This window comes from Chelonia mydas, chromosome 2 (genome assembly GCF_015237465.2).
Source record: "Chelonia mydas isolate rCheMyd1 chromosome 2, rCheMyd1.pri.v2, whole genome shotgun sequence".
NCBI lineage: Eukaryota > Metazoa > Chordata > Testudines > Cheloniidae > Chelonia > Chelonia mydas.
Window position 1 is genome coordinate 64,582,972 of NC_057850.1, and position 21,992 is coordinate 64,604,963.

Sequence of the window (21,992 nt, forward strand, 5' to 3'; positions counted from 1 at the left end):
TAGGTCAGGAATTGAGTGTTCGCTTTGTGAAACATTTCAGAGTAACAGCCGTGTTAGTCTGTATTCGTAAAAAGATCTCTATCAAGCATTCTTACAACTACAATACCCACCTGCGGAAGTGAAGAAACAGATTGATAGAGCCAGAAGAGTTCCCAGAAGTCACCTACTACAGGACAGGCCTAACAAAGAAAATAACAGAACGCCACTAGCCGTCACCTTCAGCCCCCAACTAAAACCCCTCCAACGCATTATTAAGGATCTACAACCTATCCTGAAGGATGACCCAACACTCTCACAAATCTTGGGAGAAAGGCCAGTCCTTGCCTACAGACAGCCCCCCAACCTGAAGCGAATACTCACCAACAACCACATACCACACAACAGAACCACTAGCCCAGGAACCTATCCTTGCAACAAAGCCCGTTGCCAACTGTGCCCACATATCTATTCAGGGGACACCATCACAGGGCCTAACAACATCAGCCACACTATCAGAGGCTCGTTCACCTGCACATCCACCAATGTGATATATGCCATCATGTGCCAGCAATGCCCCTCTGCCATGTACATTGGTCAAACTGGACAGTCTCTACGTAAAAGAATAAATGGACACAAATCAGATGTCAAGAATTATAACATTCATAAACCAGTCGGAGAACACTTCAATCTCTCTGGTCACGCAATCACAGACATGAGGGTCGCTATCTTAAAGCAAAAAAACTTCAAATCCAGACTCCAGCGAGAAACTGCTGAATTGGAATTCATTTGCAAATTGGATACTATTAATTTGGGCTTGAATAGAGACTGGGAGTGGCTAAGTCATTATGCAAGGTAGCCTGTCTCCCCTTGTTTTTTTTCCTGCAAAACCCCCCCCAAGACGTTCTGGTTAAACTTGGATTATTGCTGTGCACATTGTAAGATGAGCTGTTGCCAGCAGGAGAATGAGTTTGTGTGTGTGGTTTTTGGAAAAAGGGGGGTGTGTGGGGGGGGGGGTGAGAAAACCTGGATTAGTGCTGGAGGTGACCCACCTTGATTATCATGCGCATTATAAAGAGGGGTTTCAAAGGGGGATGGGCTGTTGCCAGCAGGAGAGTGAATTTGTATGTGTGTGTGGGGGGGGGGGGGGGGGGGAAGGGTGAGAAAACCTGGATTTGTGCTGGAAATGGCTCTACTTGAGGATCACTTTAGATAAGCTGTTGCCAGCGGGGGAGTGAGGTGGGAGGAAGTTTTGTTTCATGGTCTCTGTGTGTATATAATGTCTTCTGCAGTTTCCACGATATGCTATGCATCCGATGAAGTGAGCTGTAGCTCACGAAAGCTCATGCTCAAATAAACTGGTTAGTCTCTAAGGTGCCACAAGTACTCCTTTTCTTTTTGTGAAACATGTTCACCCATGGGTGATCTGGGTTTTTTTTCTCTTTTATCATTTTTCTGTGTGAGTTCATTCAAGAGTGTAATGATTGCCTGGTTTCACCCATATAAATGTTGTTGGGGTATTTGATGTACACCACATGTTGTGATAGCCAAATGTAAGACCCATGAATCTTGAAGGGTGTTGTGGGGCATGTTGATCCTTGTAGCAGTGGAGCTGTATCTGCAGGTTTTGCATCTGTTGTTTTGGCAGGATCTAGTGCCACTTTGAGTTGGTTTGTCCTGGTCTTTGGGAAGCTTGCTTCTGATGATCAGTGTGGCAAGACTGGGAGGTTTTAACAACCAATCAGTTTTGATGGCCAATGATATGTTGTCAGTTAGCAAATACATTTTAGGTAAAAATAAACAACATGATATTATTACTCAATTTGTGTCCGGCTTTCACTGAGGCATATACTTGCATGGTCATTTGAAACATTGACAAAAATACTTGTTTAGGTTTTTTTAATAGTGCATTTTACAATAGTTAGAGTATTTCTAATGAAAAATTGACTTATTTTGCCTTTACAGCCTCCTTTAATATGTGAAGTCAAAAGGGTCTATTTTTAGCACTTATCTGTAGTTTCCTTAGATTGTCTGAGAGGTACCCAAAAAAATAGTGTACAAAGGAGTAGTGTAAGCTCTATTCACAGTTTAACTCCAGCAGTGTTTCTCAGTGGCCCTGGGGATCGCACTCAACAATGTTCAGTGTCAAAAGATGACAGACAGGGGTAAATGGAAGGGTTTCAGAGATACCTCACTTTCCCTTGTTCTTGCTGCAACTGGCAAACTTCCAAGCCTTGCCTGCTAACACCACATAAAGCAGCAGCTGGTGAGTAACATTAACAAATAAGGCCTCAGGGCTACCCATGTTCCAGTTCTCCATTCACCAACTGCTATTCAGTGAAACAGCTGGATCAGAAGAGATACAGCCAAGAAGTAGTTACTGTTTTATGTGTACAACTGTTTTGATATAGATTGTCTGCTAGAGGCAGAGATAATGATAGCTTTCAAGGCTAATATGTTTGACTAGGAGGGAAGCTGGTATTTGTAAAAAGGGAGCAGAAAGTCAGTATCAATCTTTAAAAATATAAATGTTTTCAAGATTCAAGTTCTCAGTTGATGCTGTGCACTGTTTTTTTTTTCAATGGGTTAGTTATTGAATGAACTTGAATTATGGGTATTAACAAACCTTTTGTATTCCAGAGATATTAATTCATAAAGCAGTACCAAGACTGTATTAAGAGAGGTTGTACTGTCAAAATCTACTTCAGATATCTTTTAGGACAACAAATGAATTTAAAATAGCAAGTATTCTCGATTCCAGGATATTTATTGGCATGATTCTCTCTCTAAAAAATACACCAAATCAATCCACAAGTCTATAAATAACCTTTTGAAAAATCACTTATTCTGTCCATAATGTAAAAATAGCAACGATCATACTTGGGGTTTTGTTCCCAGTTCAATTCTAATTTCTTGTTGTAAAAGGATTTCACAGGCTGGTATGCTACCCGGAGAGAGAGAGAGAATGCACATACACACACAAGTGCATGGGTGGGGGGGAAGAGAGAGGTGGGTTATAAATCTAAAGTAAAAATCATTGAGTGACATGCTACAAAAGGCTATCCATAAAATAACTATGGTTATATTAGTAGATTGGACTGTTATCACTTTTTCCCTAGCGCAATGATACTAGTACATTGGTAATTTTTGTTAAATTCCACCAGATATATACGTCATGCTTTAATGATAGAGACTAAGATAACTATATCCATTTCATTTTCAGCTTTGAATTGCCACTTCAACTTTAAATCACTCCCCAAAACATCTAACTGTAGAAACTGAGCTACTCTCTCTGTAGTTGTCTGATCTCAAGCTATGAGTTTGAGTACATTGGATAAGCATTATGGGATATCCTTTATAGTATCCGTGTATAGTACGTTTGACCTCTGGATAAGTAAAGAGCTTCATCCTCCAATGCTTTTCATTCTAATCCTTGCAGAGACTGAATTCATTGCTTGAATTAAAAATGAGTCTCATTAATGCTAAAAAGCAGTGACCCAAATAGTAAAATGGATAAATTTGTCAACCTTGCAGCTTTAGCGTTTCAGGTTCATATATGACTGTTGCAGCAAATCAGTTCATTAGTCAATTAATCCACCTATTGATAGAGCCCTAAGTCTGTTTTCTGAATCTTAAAAATTAACGTGTCTTGGGCAGTTCTAGGCAAGGTAAAACTGGACTTAGTACTAGAAGTTCAACTCCCTAGAACTTTCGTCAAATATAGATCTAGATCTAAACTTGGCAGCTCAACTTCATCTCCATAAGATGGACAAGAACCCTCTTGAACTTTGATTCAAGATTCTGACATCTCTGTTTTGTATTATTATATTTCTTAAACTCACTTTTGACAGTTCCAAAGGACAGTTAACAAAGGGCCATATTCTTCAGTCCCTATGCAGGAAAAACTCTCAGTAAAGTCAAAGGGAGCTTTGCCTGTCCAAGGGCTGAAAAGAGCCTTCATGATTTAGCCCATAATAAACACTGTTCTGCAAAAGTTGGCTGTATAGTTATTCTGTGTATTCCTTACACCTCATACATTTGAATTAAATATTCCCAGTTCTCTTAAATATGAAATAACCTGTAGATCAGCAGGGATTCCTTTTAAGGCCAAAGGGAACTTGGACATGATGGCATGATGATGGAAAATTATTGCTTTCCAATTTTCCTTTTGTAGATGCAAGATTTACGGAATGCAGAAGGAGCTCAATATAGTTCCCACCCTCAGATGGCAGCCATGAGACCAAGGGTTCAACCTGCAGAAATTAGGCAGCCAGGAATGATGCAGCATGGTCAGCTGACTACCATTAACCAATCACAGCTCAGTGCTCAGCTTGGTTTGAATATGGGTGGAAACAATGTTCCCCATAACTCTCCATCTCCACCTGGAAGCAAGTCTGCAACTCCCTCACCATCCAGTTCAGTCCATGAAGATGAAGGGGATGATACCTCTAAGGTATGGTTAGGCACTAGAAATAACAAATGGTGGCTGTTTTTAGGACTAGCTAAATGAATCAGTCTCTCTAAGTGTTATTTGGCATATGTGTACCTTAATTATGAAGGCTATAATTTATAAATTGCTGTCATCCAAATGAGACGTGTCAGTGAGGTACATACTGTAGCATGTGGTATTTTTACAACAAGCATAAGGGGGCTAACTGATGTGAATAAAGGATTGGCTTTTACCTTATACCTATCTTCTAGTCTCCAATCAGCCCTGAAAGCAACACGAGTGAACAACATCACACTTCTCTGAAGGAGGAAAATGGAAGGTCTGCATAGTGAACTAAAGAATAAAGGAGAATATTTCTTACAGGAGTTTAATATAAAAATTGAATTTTTTCTCATGTATACAAAGTGCGTTTGTTCCAGGTCAAGGCTCAAGTTATTGCTAAGGAAGCATGGGATCGTGTGTACAGTTTGCTAGTGTTTGGCACTTGGCCGCAGGATGAGTAAATAGAAGACTAAAGCAACCAGAACAGAAGAATAGGAAAATATCTTCTAATACCATTAAAATTCATTTCTTGGAAAGGTTATATAGACGTCATGCCTTTACATTGTATGTAGCACTGGTGCTTCATGATGGTACATTTTACACCCATTAGTGTCACTACAAACATAATAAAATATAATAATATAATCATTTGGATAGCATTTTTGTGCAAAAATCTCAAAGTGCTTTGCAAAAGTGGGTGAGTATTATCTCCATTTTGCAGACAGGAAAACTGAGGCACAAAAAGGTTGTGACTTGCCACAAGATCGCACAAGAGCTAGGAGCAGAGTCTGGATAAGAATTGAGGTGTCCTGACTCCCATCTCTGTGTTCTAATCACTAGAGAATGTTAACAGGCCTGTTATGTGGTAGCAGTAATAGGTGTGAGCATTGCCGGTTCTTATGGGGAAAAAAGTTGGGATTCATTGCAAAGATGTAGGAGGAATGTCAAACAGAGGCAAAGTGAGTCACTGAGGAATATAATTCAGTCAAGAGTTGTATGTCTGATTTGTTTTCGAGTTATATTTATGTTTTTCATGACTCAAACTGTAAAATAATCCTGTAATTGGCAAAATATATTTCACTGTGTTCTGAATAAATTCTGATTACAAGTATTATTTCAGAACTTTCCCTTGATTTCACAAACTTAGTTTTTGAATAGTTCTTGAATGTGTTATACTTTTTAATGTTGTGAGGAACTGCTCCCACACTCGTGAAAACTTATATAAACATAAACATGCACAGCCTTCACTTTGTAAAATAAGATATTTGCAGCATCTGTTAATTTTCAAATATATTTGCATATTGAGCCCGTGAGATCCCGAGACTCTCAGCTTCCCTAGAAGATAGTATCTAGGAGCTCAATTCTGTAATGAAGTCATCCCATCTTCTTTTATTCCAGTCCTTGTTCCTACTGAACCTTTCCAAAAATAATGGCATATTTGTGAAATATTTTTCATAACAACACATTATGATAAGCCTAGGATTCTGATTTCACTAAATCAGGTATTTCAAATTAAAACAAATATTTTCAATAACAGTGAAAGAAATATTGAGTATTATAGACAAAGAAATAGGGTCTTTTTCCTACTGAAGTCTATTTATGTATTCTGGATTTGTGTTTTAAACAAGTAATGCTAATATGGAAGCTCCCTTTAAAATTCTCCCATCCTTAGCTTAATGATCAGGAAAAGAAAGCATGATATACCAGAATTAAAGTTATTAAGTACACAGAAATTGATATGTTACTGTTACCTTAGCATTCTTCCAAAGGTATAATAGTTAATGTTAGTAAAAAAAAAAAAATTGGAAGTTATATAAAACCACATGATTCACTGTTTAAACTGATTTCTATTTGGGATTAGAATGAGATCTTCATGGGGGCCAGCTTATCCCACATCTGTCTGCTGTAGGTTTACTTGCACCTTCCTCTGAAGGATCTGGTGCTTGCCACTGTTGGAGACAGGACACTGGGCTAGATGATACAATATAATAATTCCAGTGTTCCTATATAAAAGCAGAGAGAGTCTAATTAATCAACATCATAACTAGTGTATGAATATAATTTACCTAAAAACTATTGGAGAGCCAGGGTGAGTGAGGTAATATTTTTTATTGGACCAACTTCTGTTGGTGAGAGAGACAAGACCTCTTCTTCAGGTCTGCATAGCTCGAAAGCTTGTCTCTCTCACCAACAGAAGTTGGTCCAGTAAAAGATATCCCGCCCCCCACCTTCTCTCTCTAGTATCCTGCTACAGCAACACTGCAAATAAAAACTACTGGGAAACTGCCAACTAAAGGGACAGACTCTTGGCCTTTAGCAGCTTTGTGTGGGCCAGACTAAGTGATCTTAAAGCTGCCCTAAAGGGGCAACTGAGGATTCCCATTCCTCAAACCAGCTCCTCTTCCATCTTTGTCCCACCTAGTGAAAGAAATTGCACCAGGGCTGGATGGGGACAGGAGGGCTTCACACGATGCACTCTGCCAGTCTCTGACCAGTGGGAGACCCAATAGCTCATATTTGCACACAACCTTGTGTGATAAACTCTGGGATTTTTGCCTCTGTTTTATAAACTGTTATATCAATGTACAATACCATATAATGGGTCAACTCCTGAGTTCTTTACTCAGTCCTTACTCAGGCAGTCATGCACTGCAGTCATGAGATAACTGCCAAATCTTGCTTCAAACAGAGATTTTGAGGCACAATTCGATGAAGTCAGTGAGACTTTCCTGGAACGAGGACTGAGTGATAATGGAGTGAGTACCACGTTATTTGGAATAAGCATAATAATTGTGCTTTTTGTATTCTTTCAATTTAACCAGCAAGTCCCAACATCTTTCAACTAATCTACCAGTCAAAATAAGTCCTGACATAAACCTGTGTAGCTCCAGTAAAGTCAATGCCAACTGCGCTAGGCCTGTTACACCAGCTGAGTACCTACCCTATGGTTTTGAAAGAAGAATTGCTGCGCCTCTTGTGAAGGATTTGGTAGTAAAATAGATACTTCTTTGTCATGCTTTCTAACAACTAAACCCAGTTCTGTCTGAGAGAAAAACCTGCCTAAATGATTGGAGAGTGTAAACTGACTTCATTTGTAAGCAATGTATGCACACAGACTGGCAAAATGAATAAGCTACTGTATGTCTTTGCATTAGACATGTAATCCTACTCCCACTGAAGTCAGTGACAAAATTCCCATTGTTTTCAGTGGGTGCAGGAACTGGCTACATTAGCTCAATGGACCTATTACCAGTGTTGGAAATAAACAAAGAGGAAAAGGAAATAAACTATACAACTGTCAGTATACAGAACCTCCAGTAGGAAAGGAACTTCATATTAAATACATTCTTTAGTCAATAGCATAAAAATTATGCTAAAAACCATCCATGCTATGGAACCATCACTATATATAAATGATTACAACAGCTGCTGGGTATTTCCAGACATACATACACCTGGTAGTAGTGACCATTTCATACAGGACGCTCAGACTTAAAATGCACATCTGCACTAGCTCAAACACAAAGAAGGGAAAAGCAGCACCATTAAAAAGGGCATTACTGATGACTTAGTTGCTCTAGATACTGTTGCTTTAAGAGTAAGGCATCCCAGACTGCCTGTCAGTAAGACCCAGGGAGAAGGATAACAGTAATGTGATTTTGAGGTTGGAAGTGGATGATCTGAAAGTAGCTTAGAACAGTGGAAGTGGAAACTAAAATCTCTGGCCAAGGAACTCTTTTGTGTAGGAGGCAGAGATCCTAAAACTGGCTGTGCTGAATTCTTCTAAATTTAGTATTCAAGTCTGTGGTTAAACGAATAAAAAGGAGACCTTAAAAAATTAGTATTTGTATGTAACTAAAAAACCATTTACAACAAAGTGCCCATTTACTACACATTTTATTCTGACCACTTCAAAATTCAAATACTGCATTTGCGATTCTTGCCATAATTCATAGTGTTGGATCATTAAACATGTATTCTGTTATTGCTAAGCATAATTGTGAGATGCTAGAAGCATTTAGGCTTGCAAATATGTATTTCTCAGTAGATGGATGACTGTTTTTTTTCCATGCTCATTTGAATTTCGCTTGTGAGAGAATTTCAAATAGTGTAGTTCAGAGAAAAGAGACCGAGAGGACTGCAAGTAGCAAAAATTAACTAACAGAAACATGATTACTAGGGAGCTGCTGCCACATATTCTCTTTGTGTGGTAGAGGTTTTACAATATTTATTTTATATGGTCAGAGTTATAAGTAGAATTCTGTGTTGTTTGTTCAGCCTATAATGCAGATGGTGCTTGATTAAAATCTATTTTAAACTACAGCAATTACTGCAAGATAGTGTGTGTAAAACAGCTCTCCTAGTTCCGCTAAAGGATTTGGTACTATTGCAGTTTATTTTAAATATATTTATAGACATTTTCAAACTTCTCAAGGGACATTTAGATATCAACAATGTGCCTTACTTGATAGTCTTAAATCCTACACTAGGTAGTCTTGTGATCTATCATCTGTGCAACATGGTTACTACCGACTTTTTTAAAGTGAAAGATTATTGCTTTCTTGTGATAAATAAGTTAAATACATCACTATAATTAAGCAATAAGGCATGACAGGAGGTGGATTACCATGAGCTAACTACACCTCTAGGGATTTTGAGGCACGAGTCTATGCCTAGCAGAATATATATGTTTTTTATTTTATTTCCCATCTGTCTCTGCTTTGGCAGTTAGCAGTGGAGTCTATGAAGCTGATAGACTGATGGTAGCATAAGGTACGCCATCATCTCAGCCATTTCCAAGGTTATTAGTACTGGAATTCTTTTTATTTACTTATTTTTTATAAAACAAACAGAATTTCCCCAGGGAGTACTGCCTTTTTAGCAGTGGGATATTTGAAGCCACTTGATTATTTGGGTTGGAGAATAAAATGTCTGAGCTGTTTACAAGAAGACTTTTTTTCTCTTACCTTTTATGTATATTACGATTACTTATCACATATTTAAATGGTAGTTTGGACATCCTGCTATCCTAAATATCTACAAGCTTGTAAACCCCTTTGGTCAATAAAAAGGCATTAAAAGAAACCTTTTAAAATAGCAATAGTAGGAACTTTAACTGTGGGTCTGAAGTTGTCAAGCCTCCTTGCTCCTGGGATTTGTGAACTGTTACTTAGAGGTGTTTGGAAAATTTGGATTAGGATGGTCAAATTAACTAGGGAGCTCTTTTTGTGTGCACATAACACACCTTCATATATTATTGATCTTGTAGTTTCTTCTACAGTGTAGAGTGAAATAGTAGTTTGCATGTTTGAAACAAGCAGCTTGTGTTTTATAACGTCTTCCCTCTTCTCTCTAGTGCTGCTGGTGTACTCCACAACCATTAACTGCATATTTGATTGCCGAACCAGGTGCCTAGGAACCAAGCAATTTCCTTTTTAAATTATATTCATCACATTGTTGTTCTGCTTAAAAAGCCACAATGGGCCAAATCCTGCTCACTCTACTTACCTGATTAGTCCCATTGAACACAGTGTGGTGACACACAGGAAGAGGGAGGTTTCAGAGTAGCAGCCGTGTTAGTGTGTATTCACAAAAAGAAAAGGAGTACTTGTGGCACCTTAGAGACTAACAAATTTATTTGAGCATAAGCTTTCCTGAACTACAGCTCACTTCATCGGACTCATTCAGTGGAAAAAAAAATTTCCACTGAATGCATCCGATGAAGTGAGCTGTAGCTCACGAAAGCTTCTGCTCAAATAAATTTGTTAGTCTCTAAGGTGCCACAAGTACTCCTTTTCTTTTTAGGGAGAGAAGGCTCTGTCCCAGAGTGAGCATATACAGCCATATGCAGCCACTGTCAGTATGCGTCTGTGTTTATTTTAGGAACACCTGTAATCTAGCATGTCACCTGATCACACTTTATTAAAAAATGATAGAAATCATCTCTATTGATTGTAACCCTCTCCCCCTGAGTCTTTTCAAATGAAAACCCTTTGGGACAGATAAAGTTAGCCAGATTCTCCAGTCCACTGAGGCCACTTTGTGCCATGTAGTTCGAACCAACTAGAAAATCAGGGCTGTGTCTTTGCATATGTTTGCACAGCATCTGGCAAAATGGGGCCCTGAATCCTGCTGGAAGCCCTACTGCAATATAAATATTAAATGGTAAAGGACAGTTGGGTTTTCACGGATTTGCACATCTTCAGGCTGCAGTGAAATCCACAGGAGGGATCTAGGGCATGGGGATTTTTTAAGTGTGTGCATACACACACAAATACAGGCTCTTCTTTTCATCCAGTGTATGCGTGAGCTTCATTTGCTCCTTTATTCAGGACCTAAGGGAATGATCCTGCACCAGCAGAGCTAATGAGAGTTTTGCCATTGACTCCAATAAGACCAGAATTGAGCCCTTCAATAGGTCAAACAAAATTCCAACCTAAACTGCTGAAATTTTGTTTCTGTTGATTTTGATTAAGAATAATACAGGGGAATTCACTTTTTTTTAAAAATCTCAATTCACTTGATTCCTAATCCAGTTCCCAGTAAAGTCGCTGGAAACAATCCCACTAACTTCAGTGGGAATTGAACTGAGCCATAGGTTAAAATAGTCCTTTAAGGGAAAGAAAAATATAAGGTGGAAATTATACTCTACTTAAATGGTTCTTATGATTAAACTAGTGGTCAATGTATAATGAAATCTGTAATGGCTCTACTCATTACAGGGCTCCAACAACCATTAGCTATAAGACTCAGAAAAGATAAAAAGATGACAAGCAAATCTATTAATGAGCTGATAATTTTATAAAAACAAAATGTATGAACCATTTTAGGAAAAACATTATATAACCTAGAACATTTATAATGCATTTTATAGCTGAAACCCTGTGAAATGCTGTCAACATTTGGATTATCAAAAGACTATAGCTAAAAGTGCCATTTTCCCCAGCAAAATCTATAGTGTGTATGGGTTGTAGATGCCTTGATCAGTAGAGCTTTTTTGTCTGATTCACAATTTAATGAGTTTCTATCCTTTTGTGAACTTTTATTACAGGTCAATGGAGGAGAGAAGCGACCTGCTTCTGATATGGGAAAGAAACCCAAAACTCCCAAAAAGAAGAAGAAGAAGGACCCTAATGAGCCACAGAAACCTGTGTCTGCCTATGCATTATTCTTCCGAGACACTCAAGCAGCCATCAAGGGCCAAAACCCAAATGCTACATTTGGTGAAGTCTCTAAAATTGTAGCTTCGATGTGGGATGGCTTGGGAGAGGAACAAAAACAGGTACGACGTGATATAAATTGTAGAGATCAATAACTTTCTTTTAGGAGAGTGTGATCAAGTACATGCCATCTAACCACTCTGAGCAGCTCCTTGTATTCATTCCAAGTAAACCTGAAAATGTGTCTTATCAGGGGACTATCACCTCGTTTCATATATCAGTTTATTAGGCCACTAGAAAGAGTATTTTAGTTCTTCTGCCCGCGAATTTATATCATTACTTTTAGGATTTTGTGTGCCAAAGTCAGAGAGCTTGAGACTCAGTTACAATGAGGCCCCTTTACACTGCCAGAGTGATGCTTAAAAACCAGCTATACTCCCCTTCAGCTCTTTACCCTTTTCTCATTATTATCTTTACCCTTTTCCAACTTAACAGAAAGCTTAAAGTCTGTCTATCCCTAGCCACTCCTTGAAGACCACCAAAGAGCTGATACCAATATGTTATTCAAACCCTTCCCCAAAAGTTTCCCAGACTATGTGGGAGAATATGTTCAGCTTTTTCCTCCTCTTTTTGTATACATGCTGTCATTAAATATTGTACAAAGTGAAAGACTAAATGGGATGTTCTGTGTCTCATCTATGGGATGAGATGTTATGGGAGCTATGCAGTGTGACAGGGAATAAGAGCCGTAAGGCTCAGGCCCTAAATATTTGATAGTCCTTTGTTAACTGATCATTCTCTGGCAAATGCATTTTCACTGCTATATATTTAAGGTATTGTTTCTATTTTAAAAAGGAACTATAGGTCAATCTGGGAAAAGTTTGATTCCTTATCTCTTTTACTTTATGGATCCTGTTTGTGGTCTATCAAGTGGCTTTTTTCAGCACTCTCTTGAAAAAAGACCTGGAGTGATTGTAAGAGACAATCAGGTGGAATGTAAAGCAGTGTGAATAGGTCCCCTTTGTGTCCATGTTAAAGTAATAATTTCCTCCACATTCTCAGCTCTGCACTTCTCTTTTCCCTCCTTCCAGGTCCATTGTGGTCTTTCTCTATTAAGTTATGTACAGCCTTGGCTGATGGTAATAGTGTTCCCAGTAAGGCATTGTTTCTTCTGCATGTCTACCTTAGAAATATAAGATTAAATGTTTTACTTAATCCATAAAACATGACAGAATGCATTGTGTTGCATAACAAAGATACACCTAGGTACATTGTTAAGCACATGGAGAAAGCCTAGTGGTTGCAGTGAATTAAGTGTGGGGAATCATGACTACACAGAAACAGAACACTCTGTAGTGTCTGATTACAACTATAACAATGTCCTTACATTTTGCAAACATATTAAAAGGTGTGTTTAATTTTTTTACAATGTAATTCTGCCACTGAAGAAAAAGAAAGGCAAAGGATGGAAATCAGCTGTAGAAAATAATATAGGGTTCTACTCCCCAGAGCTATTGTTGTTAACTATTATTTATTATTTGTATTGCAGTAGTGCCCAAAGACCCCAAGCAGGATAGGGGCTCTGTTGAGCTAGATGCTGGACAAACATATATGAAGATACGTTCCTTGCCCTGAAAAGTTGACAATCTAAATAGATCAGAAAGACAAAAGGTGAGGGGGAAAGCAAAGGCCTTCATCCGGTAAGGAGCTCTGTAAGGATGGACCTGCATCTGCACAGAACCCCACTGAAATCAATGGGACCTTGTCGGAGTTCCAGGGTTCCTTCTGTGTGGAGCTCATTGCAGGAGCCGGACCCAATGATCAGAGTGATGGTTGGCAAAAATCATGTTAGGTTTATTTCTCTGTTGTCGTTGTTTGGTTTGAATGTGGTAGCGGGAGGACGTGAGCTGACAGGAAGCAAGGAGTGGGAAATGTAAGGAACAGTGGGGAGCGAGCAAAAATGAATACAACATGGAGAGCAGGGACAGTGGAGAGTGAGGTTGACTGCAGAGGGACTGTGAAGGAGAGGAGGGTGGAGAGGCCAGAGTAAACAGCCAACCAGCAGGGAGACAGAAAACACAGAATCTATTTATGTATACAGTGTTTATTTGATTTCAATAGAAAACACTGTGTGGAAGCTGTCCTTTTCAGCATCTCCAGACATTATACTAATTGACAGAAACAAAGAACTGTAAAGACTTCCTAAGTAGAACGTTCCAGAGGTTTCTCATTTTCCGTGCTAATTCCATGCTGATTTGACTAGCATCTTGATACAAACCTATTATTATTAAAAAGAGCGTCACTAAAAATTCTTTTTTGTAAGTCCTGACTTCTGGACTTCAGAGAATTGGTTGTCTACGTTCACTAACACCTTCCCTTCCCCCCCCCCCCCCCAAAAAAAAAAAATCAGCTGGAAGATTGCATGGAGAGGTACTTAGGTCCCATTAAAGTCAATGAGAGTTTTACTGCTGACTTTTATGGATCAGAATTTGGCTCTTAATGACTGACCCAAAAAAAAAAACTGTTCTACCTAGAAACTGTTACTAAATAAGGTGTGGGTTCCAGAAAGTTCAGCTGGAGGAAAGGTAACTTCGTGAATCAGAGGATCATAGAGGTCACTTGGTCAGGTACATTAAAGTGTGAGGGGTTTTTTCTTCTGCCTTCCTCTAATGTGCCCAGCCACTGTCTGAGGGAGGATCCTGGATTAGATGGACTAGATTGTTTCAGTACAGCAGTTCCTCTGTGATAGTTGAATGTTGCATCTCAGGATCATGAGAGTGACTACTTGCTCTAGGCTCCGAAACATGGACTATATTCAGAATAAATTTCAGTAGCAAAAGGTTTTGACTGTATTTTTCTTAGTGCAGATACCTACAGGCTGGCATTGCAGGAAGGGTTGTCTCTCAGGACCCTCTCCAGCATGCAGAAAAGTGGCCTTGGGTCCTTGGTGTGCTCAGCCAGGGCTGAGTGGGTGAGAGGCCAGGACTAACCCTTATTCCGTTTGCGGTGACTTGTGTCCCAGGGTCAGGGTTGGGGGGGGACAGTATCAGAGAACAATGGAGTTGCAATTATTGTAGATCCTTTCATGGGTTGTACAAGAAGGATAAGGCTCCTTGCTTACACCTTCTCCCCCTTCACTGTGTGCCAGTAATAGTGCACCCTTAATGTTTTTTACGCCCTTTCAGAGTTTTGCCCACATGACATGCAATGATGCAAATTCAGAGTTCTTGCTAGTGATGTTCAAGCACTAGAACCCCAAATCCAAACACCCACACCCTTCCAAAAGCTTATATCTGGATCTTCGGCCCATCTCAATTGAAACTAGAATCCTGGATCCAGATTCCCCTGAAGCTGGTGATAATTTGGATCCATACCTGAACTTCCACAATAGTCCCTGTCTCTAGTTCCAATTAATGTTACTGTTCTCTAATAAAAGCACAGGTCAAAAAAACACCTTAGCCACTCCTCTGTCTTTCTTCCAGCATATTTTATAATTACCGTTAATTTATGAGTCTGAATCATATTAGCCATTAGGTACATCATTGTATTCTTCCTTCCAGAACTCACTATGAAGTTTTCTTCGCCCAGCAGAGTAGAAAATCTCAGTTGCTGTGTAATAGTCCAGGACCATACAATGGAGATAAACAAAAACAAATTGAAAATGCACATTCATGAGGAAACAAAATTTGCTCCTCATCTGTTGGTTTTGTGTGTAGTATAAAAAATAGTCCCCATGCTTGTCAGAGACCTAAAAGAAATACAGATTCAATTTTCATGAAAAAACCTGGAATTTCCCAATTTAATTTCAGTATTCCTGCTCAGAGCTGAAAGCAATAATTGAATAATTCCTGTATTGGAAAAAAAATTAGAACAGAATTTGGTTTTGTTATCTGCATTGTCTTCAAGCTAAACTGCTGAACCTTGGAAAACCATTAGAGTTTTAAACAGTAGACTTACGTGCTACAGAATTCAAACAGAAAAGAGTAATGCGACCAGATATATATGCGGCGTATTACAATACTTTGTGTTACCATATGTTTACTCCTCTGTCTTTGACTAATTTTGCGTATTTATTTCTATAATTTATTATGTCTTGCAGTAATACCTAAAAGCATCAATCAGGATCAGGGCCCATATTCTTTGGTGTGGTATAAACAGAATAAAATACAGCTCCTGATCCAAAAGAACTCTCAATCCTATTTGCTAGGTCTGTTGTGTTTATAACCAACATTAATTCTACATTCTACTGAGGGTCTGATCCTGCAAAGTGCTGAGCAATTTCTAGGAAATGCTCAGCAGTTTCAACAGCATTTTGTAGACTCTGGCTCCTCCTCGTATTCATCTTGGAGATTATCAACATGCATATTTATTGAAATGTACCATTTATATTTGCTAAAGAAAGTTGCAAAAGCAGCATTATTAATGACTGCTAAAACACATGGTATAGGATATCTTTACAAGCTAGAAAAAAGTGCCAGTACACCTGCAGCAGGCTTAGATTTAACACCAGGGCCAAGTTCCCCCATTTTGACGTACATGGGTGCAGAAGTCCACCCATGCAGATCACAGTGCCGAATCAGGGCCACTGATTCCCTTGTATCAAAATTGCTCAGAACTAGAGCTGGCAAAAGAAAAGTAATTTTTTCACAAATGGTTCCATGAAAAATGTGGTGTTTGTTTAGTTGTTTCTGTTGTTGTTTTTTGGTTGACCTTTTGCCATTTTTCAACTATCTATAGAGGCTGGTCAAAGGATGAGATAATTGTATCCCTTTTTATTTTCATCCAAAAATCAACATTTACAAAATTTCTGTTCAGCACTTATTGTGCCTGTAGTACTCTACAGCTGTTAAAGAGCTGTCAGTCAGATTCTGTAGAATTACTTGAGCAAATCTCCCATTGACCCTAATGGGTCGATGAGTATAACGATAAACTGGGACTAACAAACAACAGTATTGGTGATAACCTAGCAGGACTTTGCAAAGTACAACCGTCGGAAAACACAGGACTATTCTGTGCCATTTGTTTTTTAAGCAGACCTTCCCATTGAAATTAACTAGGTTGTCTTCAGGAAGCTACCCCAAAATGCTAGCTCTTCTGCATATTAAGGGCCTACTAGTCCAGTCTCAGGATACAAGTAACTGTCACAAAATCAGTGGGCTCTGGTAGGAAAATTGGGTTCTAAAAAAGCAAGGGATTAACATACTATATGGAGTTTGGCTTCCATGATGATAGAATCTCAAAAAGAAATTAAAACAAAAGTGTGGGATTCTCATAGGAATACGTACTTTATTTATGAATTAGGCTTTCATTTCAGTAATCATAAAGCTTTGGGATTTTATGCTTTGGAAGTTGATGCTTATTCAGGAACTTAAATAGAATTATTACAGTTTCATAAGTTGGAATTCCTTTCTATTGTCTTAAATATAAATTAATCAGTAAGCAAAGCATAACACACAATAAGATGTAAGAAGATAATAATGAGGTAGAGAAAATAAGGTTTAAAAAGTACTGATGGGATTTTTTGGTTAATTATTTTTCCACTGTCTGGCAACTACTGAGAAGGAAAAATAACAGCTCAGCTATTTCATATCTTTTAAAATATGTATATATTAAATCTTCTATATACTGTGACTTGAGACAGCTTCCATTGAAATCTGTAGGAGTCTTTCTATTGACTTGAATGGCAGTTGGATCAAGTAAATCATGATGCAGATCATAGTTTCATTAGCTATAAAAAAGGGATATATTCCTATGGTTTGCACACCATGGAATGAATAACAGTGTCAGAGCTTGATACAAATCCTGCTTAAGAACTCAGTTAGCCAGCCCAAACCTAGTTATTGGGATACCATACCAGATTAGACCACTAAAACAGTTTGTGGGAAGATCTACAAAAGTTTTTCAAACGACAAAAAGTCAGAGGAAGCATGATCTGAGGAAATATGGAAGGAATCAGGAAAAAGCAGAAATACTATGAATCAGATGATGCCATTACTTTTTGAGCTGGACTCCTAATTGAAATAGGTGGGGCACTGCTTAAAAAACACAGCACATTATGACCATGCTACCCAGGAAAGACAGTGTAACTTACTACAGAAAAGAAGGAGCCAAGTATTCTTCCCTTGCTGTGTGCAGATATCTGCACTTCAGTGCCCCATATTGTAGCTGTTTCCATGGATTTCCAAGCATGCTGGGACCATCTGCAGAGAGAGAGAGAGAGAGTGTCTGTCTGTCTGTCTAGAGGTGACTGGAAGGGGTTCCCAAATGTTTGCTGCACATCTGCACATTTTTGCATACCCCGCAGCCTCCTCCTAAATACTGCCTCCTCTACCGTAACTAGAGCTCGTAAAAATAGGGGAGGACTTATAATATTTTCCCCATTTTTCATTAAAAACTTTTTTTGAAAAAAAAATTCTCTCTTTTGTTTCATAAAAATGCCAACAAAATCAGCTCTACCAGTAATAAATCAGTACACATCTTCCTCAATATAGTATTCAGAATTTTTGGTGTTTTTCAGTGGCTTTTCTACCCTTTCCTTTTTACTACAAACATTTTTTTCTCCTGAGTAAAAGGCATGCTCTTTTGCATCCCATTTTTGTAGCTGATTTCTGTACATCATTGCCCTTTGCACATATTTTTACTACAAAGGGGAGAAAAATGGCCTCTAGGGAGCAAAGTTAGACATACTAAATAGTTGAGCCTCTCTGGCTTTCAGATAGAAGGTTGGTTCAAACTGGGTAAAAAGACTGCTTAGGTCATTTTCTGTTCTTAAGTGAAAAAGGAAAGTCATTTAAAATCAGAACCAGATGTAAATGTACTAAATGAACCTTAAGCTTCTAATTGGAGACCCAGAAAGGCTGTAATAGATTTAGCAAATTACAAACAAAATGTTCTTGTTTACATTAGAGTCAGTGACTTTAAAGCTTCCGCCAAAGACCTAAATAAACATGCTATTATACTAAAAATGGAAATGAATGTAATACACAAAGATGATCTCTGGTGTAACTCCATTGACTTACTGAAGTTCTACCAGGAATGAATTTGGCCCATTATGTACAGATTATAATGTGTGCATATGTCTGTATTTACTTAAATGTTATATTGGCCCTTGCAGCAGGAAGAAAGATGGATTTACCTAGGGATCCAAAGCTTAATGATCAGATAGCACATGCAAAGCAACAGTTTTAAGTGCTGTAACATATGCCTGCTTTCAGGCTACATAATTCATACACAGTAATATTAGCTACAACAGTTCAGCTCAATAGCAACACCTCATTATTTTATCCCTCAGTATTTATTCCTATGTTTGACGCCTCATGAAATTACTGTTAATGTGTTTATATAAGGGCAGATCTGACACAAGTGGGAAGAATTTAATTTCCCACTCATTCTTTCCTGCTGATGTGTCCTCTTCCCGTGGTAGAAGTGACAAGTGTAAATAGTTAATTTGCTTCAATTATGAGCCTGTCCTGCTAAATTAGAAGCAGCAGGAATATGAAGAGCCAGAATTATACTTATGAGGCAGCTGACAAATCCTCTGAGTCCACAAAATCAAATAATTTACTCCTCATTGGTGCTCAAACACCCACTAGATAAATGCAGCAATTTATTCTTTATCATCTGATGGAACTTGGATTGTATGTTACCAATACTTAGGTAAATTGAAGTCCCTCTGTATTAGTGTCAACATTTGTGATGCTGTTAGCATGTTCATTATAAACCTCAAGCTTTCAAGAGTTTCTATCTTGGCCACTAAAAATAACCCAGAATGATTCTGGTGTATATATATATATGGGTGTGTAAAAAAAAATCTCAGCAATTTTTTAAAAGTTTCTCTTTGGATCACAGCTTTTTAAATGTGTAATAAAAAAGTAGAAAACTAGCTAATTCAGGGGGGAATCTGGTAATTCTGAACTGTCTTTAAAAGTAGTGTCCAATATTTAACCTTTAAAATACTGGCATTTTACAAAGATAAAATGGTGCCCGCTGAATATTTTTACATTAAGTTCACTTTGATGCAACCAGGCTCTGTGCTGATTTCACAAGTTACTCCAGACTCAAATGTGCCTTGAAGGCACAGCTCTGCATTGGGAGAGCAGTTAAAAGGAGAACTCCCTGCATCTCCCAAGGAGGAATTCTGGGAGGTACGGTGCCATTTGAAATTCCCACACACCACACCCTTTTAGAGAGAAAGATGTTGCTCTTTTCCAAATTTGGCCAGCTTCAGAACACCACCTCTCCGTGAGCATATATGCTCACCCCCTGCATATCTTACACTCTTTCTGCCCCTTGTGTTCTTGGTTCAGGGCAAGACATAATCTGATCATATATATGTAATATATGCAACCTGTGGGTGGGGGGGATTTTTCAAAGGCACAAAGGGGAGTTAGAAACCCAACTCCCATTGACTTTCAATTGGAATTGGACACCTAAACCCCTTTGTGTCTTTAAAGTTGCAGGGTAGATCCTCAGGTAAGGTAAATTGCCAGGCTCCACTGACTTTAATGAAGCTGTGACAGTTTGCACCAGCCAAGGATCTGCCTCTAGCATTTTAGAGCGTACAAGATATTTTTCTGCAGGGACTTGTATAGTTGTTGAAATAGTATAAATTGAGTGCATATTTTCAAGTGAGAATACGCAGTTACATTTTCAAAACATTTATTCCCAGTTTATTCATTATTAGTTGCTTATGAAGTAAAGCCTCTACCACATGCAGTGAGAAAGAGAGTACTGAGTTGCGTTGTTTTTTTCTCCCCTGCTTTGAGGTCACACACTAAAATTCCCTTTTAGCAGCCTTTACTTTTTAAACTAGCAATGCATTTATAAAACAATCTCCAAAGGCTAAATATGAAACACTTTGAAGAAGACCACAAAATTATTGAAATATATCCTCAGATTTATGGGTAGCATACAATTATTGAGGGTTTTAATCTTTTTGTTTACTTTATTGTGTAAACGAGAATAGGAAGTAGAGACAAATCTGTTTGTATATTCTGCCACTGTGAATTAGAAAACAAAATATATTCAGAAACAGCCACAAGAAAAACTACTTCACTGTTGAGACTTGAATGGCTGATGAGAAAGAGGGAGTGTTTCCTCCATTTGCTATCAGTAGAGCTTAAACTGCTTCCTCCTTCCTCCCTATTTATAACAGCAAAGAGGCTTTTATCACTGGTTTTACTCCTTTTCTGTTAGTGAAACCCATGTTTTACTGGCAAATTTCTGTAATAAAACCGCTTTTTCCCTTGAAAGTGCTAGATAAACACATGAGGCATTTAAAACAACTATTCCAGTTTGTTTTAGTCGGTTGGATCCCTCTTCCCATTGCTTTCTGCTCTTTTTCTCTTCCTCCGAGAACAGCTGGGCTTAATGAACTGGAACACAAGTAGGTCAATAAAATATATACATGTATGTTGTTAAGGTATCAAAACGCTACACGTGGTTAAGCAGTCTAACAGTTTCTGCAAGGGACAAATCTTGCTCGCATTGACGTGCATAGTTTTGTTACTAACTTCAGAAGGGGGCAGTATCAGACCTCAACGTTGCAGTTCATTTTTTCACAAAATTTCTTGCAGATCAAACCCATCCCTCCCACACAAAGCTGCCAGGGTAAACACGATTTCCAGCCTGGGACTGGGAAGATTGAATTCACCCCCAAGCCACATACATCAGAATAGTAACTGCTGCACACCCTCTATAAGGCCACTTAGTCAATATATTCATGGATCTACTGGCCTCCCTTCCAGCCCAACCTTTTCTTTTCTGCAGCCTCACTAGAGTGCTAAAGTGGTGGAGAGGGTAGCCCTCCACAGGGGTGAATTTCAAATGTCCAAGTGGTGCATACAACAGACACTACTACTAAATACATCCTACATGTACCTGTGGGACCGGGATTGTCTCTTGTTATGTGTTTGTAGTATGCCCAGCCCAATGGAACCTAGGCTTCTAAGTGCAACTGTAGTATAAATAATAATCACAATTTCCTCCTCATCCTTCCCTCACCCTCCATTCTCTAGACTAAAAGTCCATGGGAGTCAGGCACTAAATCATTTGTGTACTCAGCCAGACTTAATCAGACTAATTGTAGTCCATTTGGGTTTAGATCCAGTTTTGCAGAGTACAGCTGAGTACAAGTAATTACCACGTAAATCACACATTTAGTGTTTGTGGGTGCGGGTGTTATCCAAAACTTGCATTTGATCTAAAAAAACCCAAAATCTCACCTTATAAACTGCAAGCTCATGAGGTCAAATTGAGCCCTGATGTCAGTGGCTACAGCTCCAGTGAAATCAATTGAGTTGAACCTGGTTAATACTAGAGCTGAATTTGGCTTGTGACCTTAACTTTGCATGCCAGAAAGAATG

At 38.6% G+C, this 21,992-nt stretch overlaps 1 protein-coding gene across 5 annotated transcripts in view; it reads left to right on the plus strand.

Moving 5' to 3' along the window:
* TOX (thymocyte selection associated high mobility group box) overlaps positions 1-21,992 on the plus strand; it is a 268,267-nt gene that overhangs the window by 208,592 nt on the left and 37,683 nt on the right. For 4 of the 5 annotated variants that reach the window (XM_007059463.4, XM_037892568.2, XM_037892569.2 and 1 more), the window contains 2 exons: positions 4,151-4,429; positions 11,520-11,750. In XM_007059463.4, coding sequence (XP_007059525.1) covers positions 4,151-4,429; positions 11,520-11,750 — 510 coding nt within the window. The remainder of the gene's footprint in view (positions 1-4,150; positions 4,430-11,519; positions 11,751-21,992) is intronic. The other variant, XM_037892570.2, reaches the window with a different exon arrangement.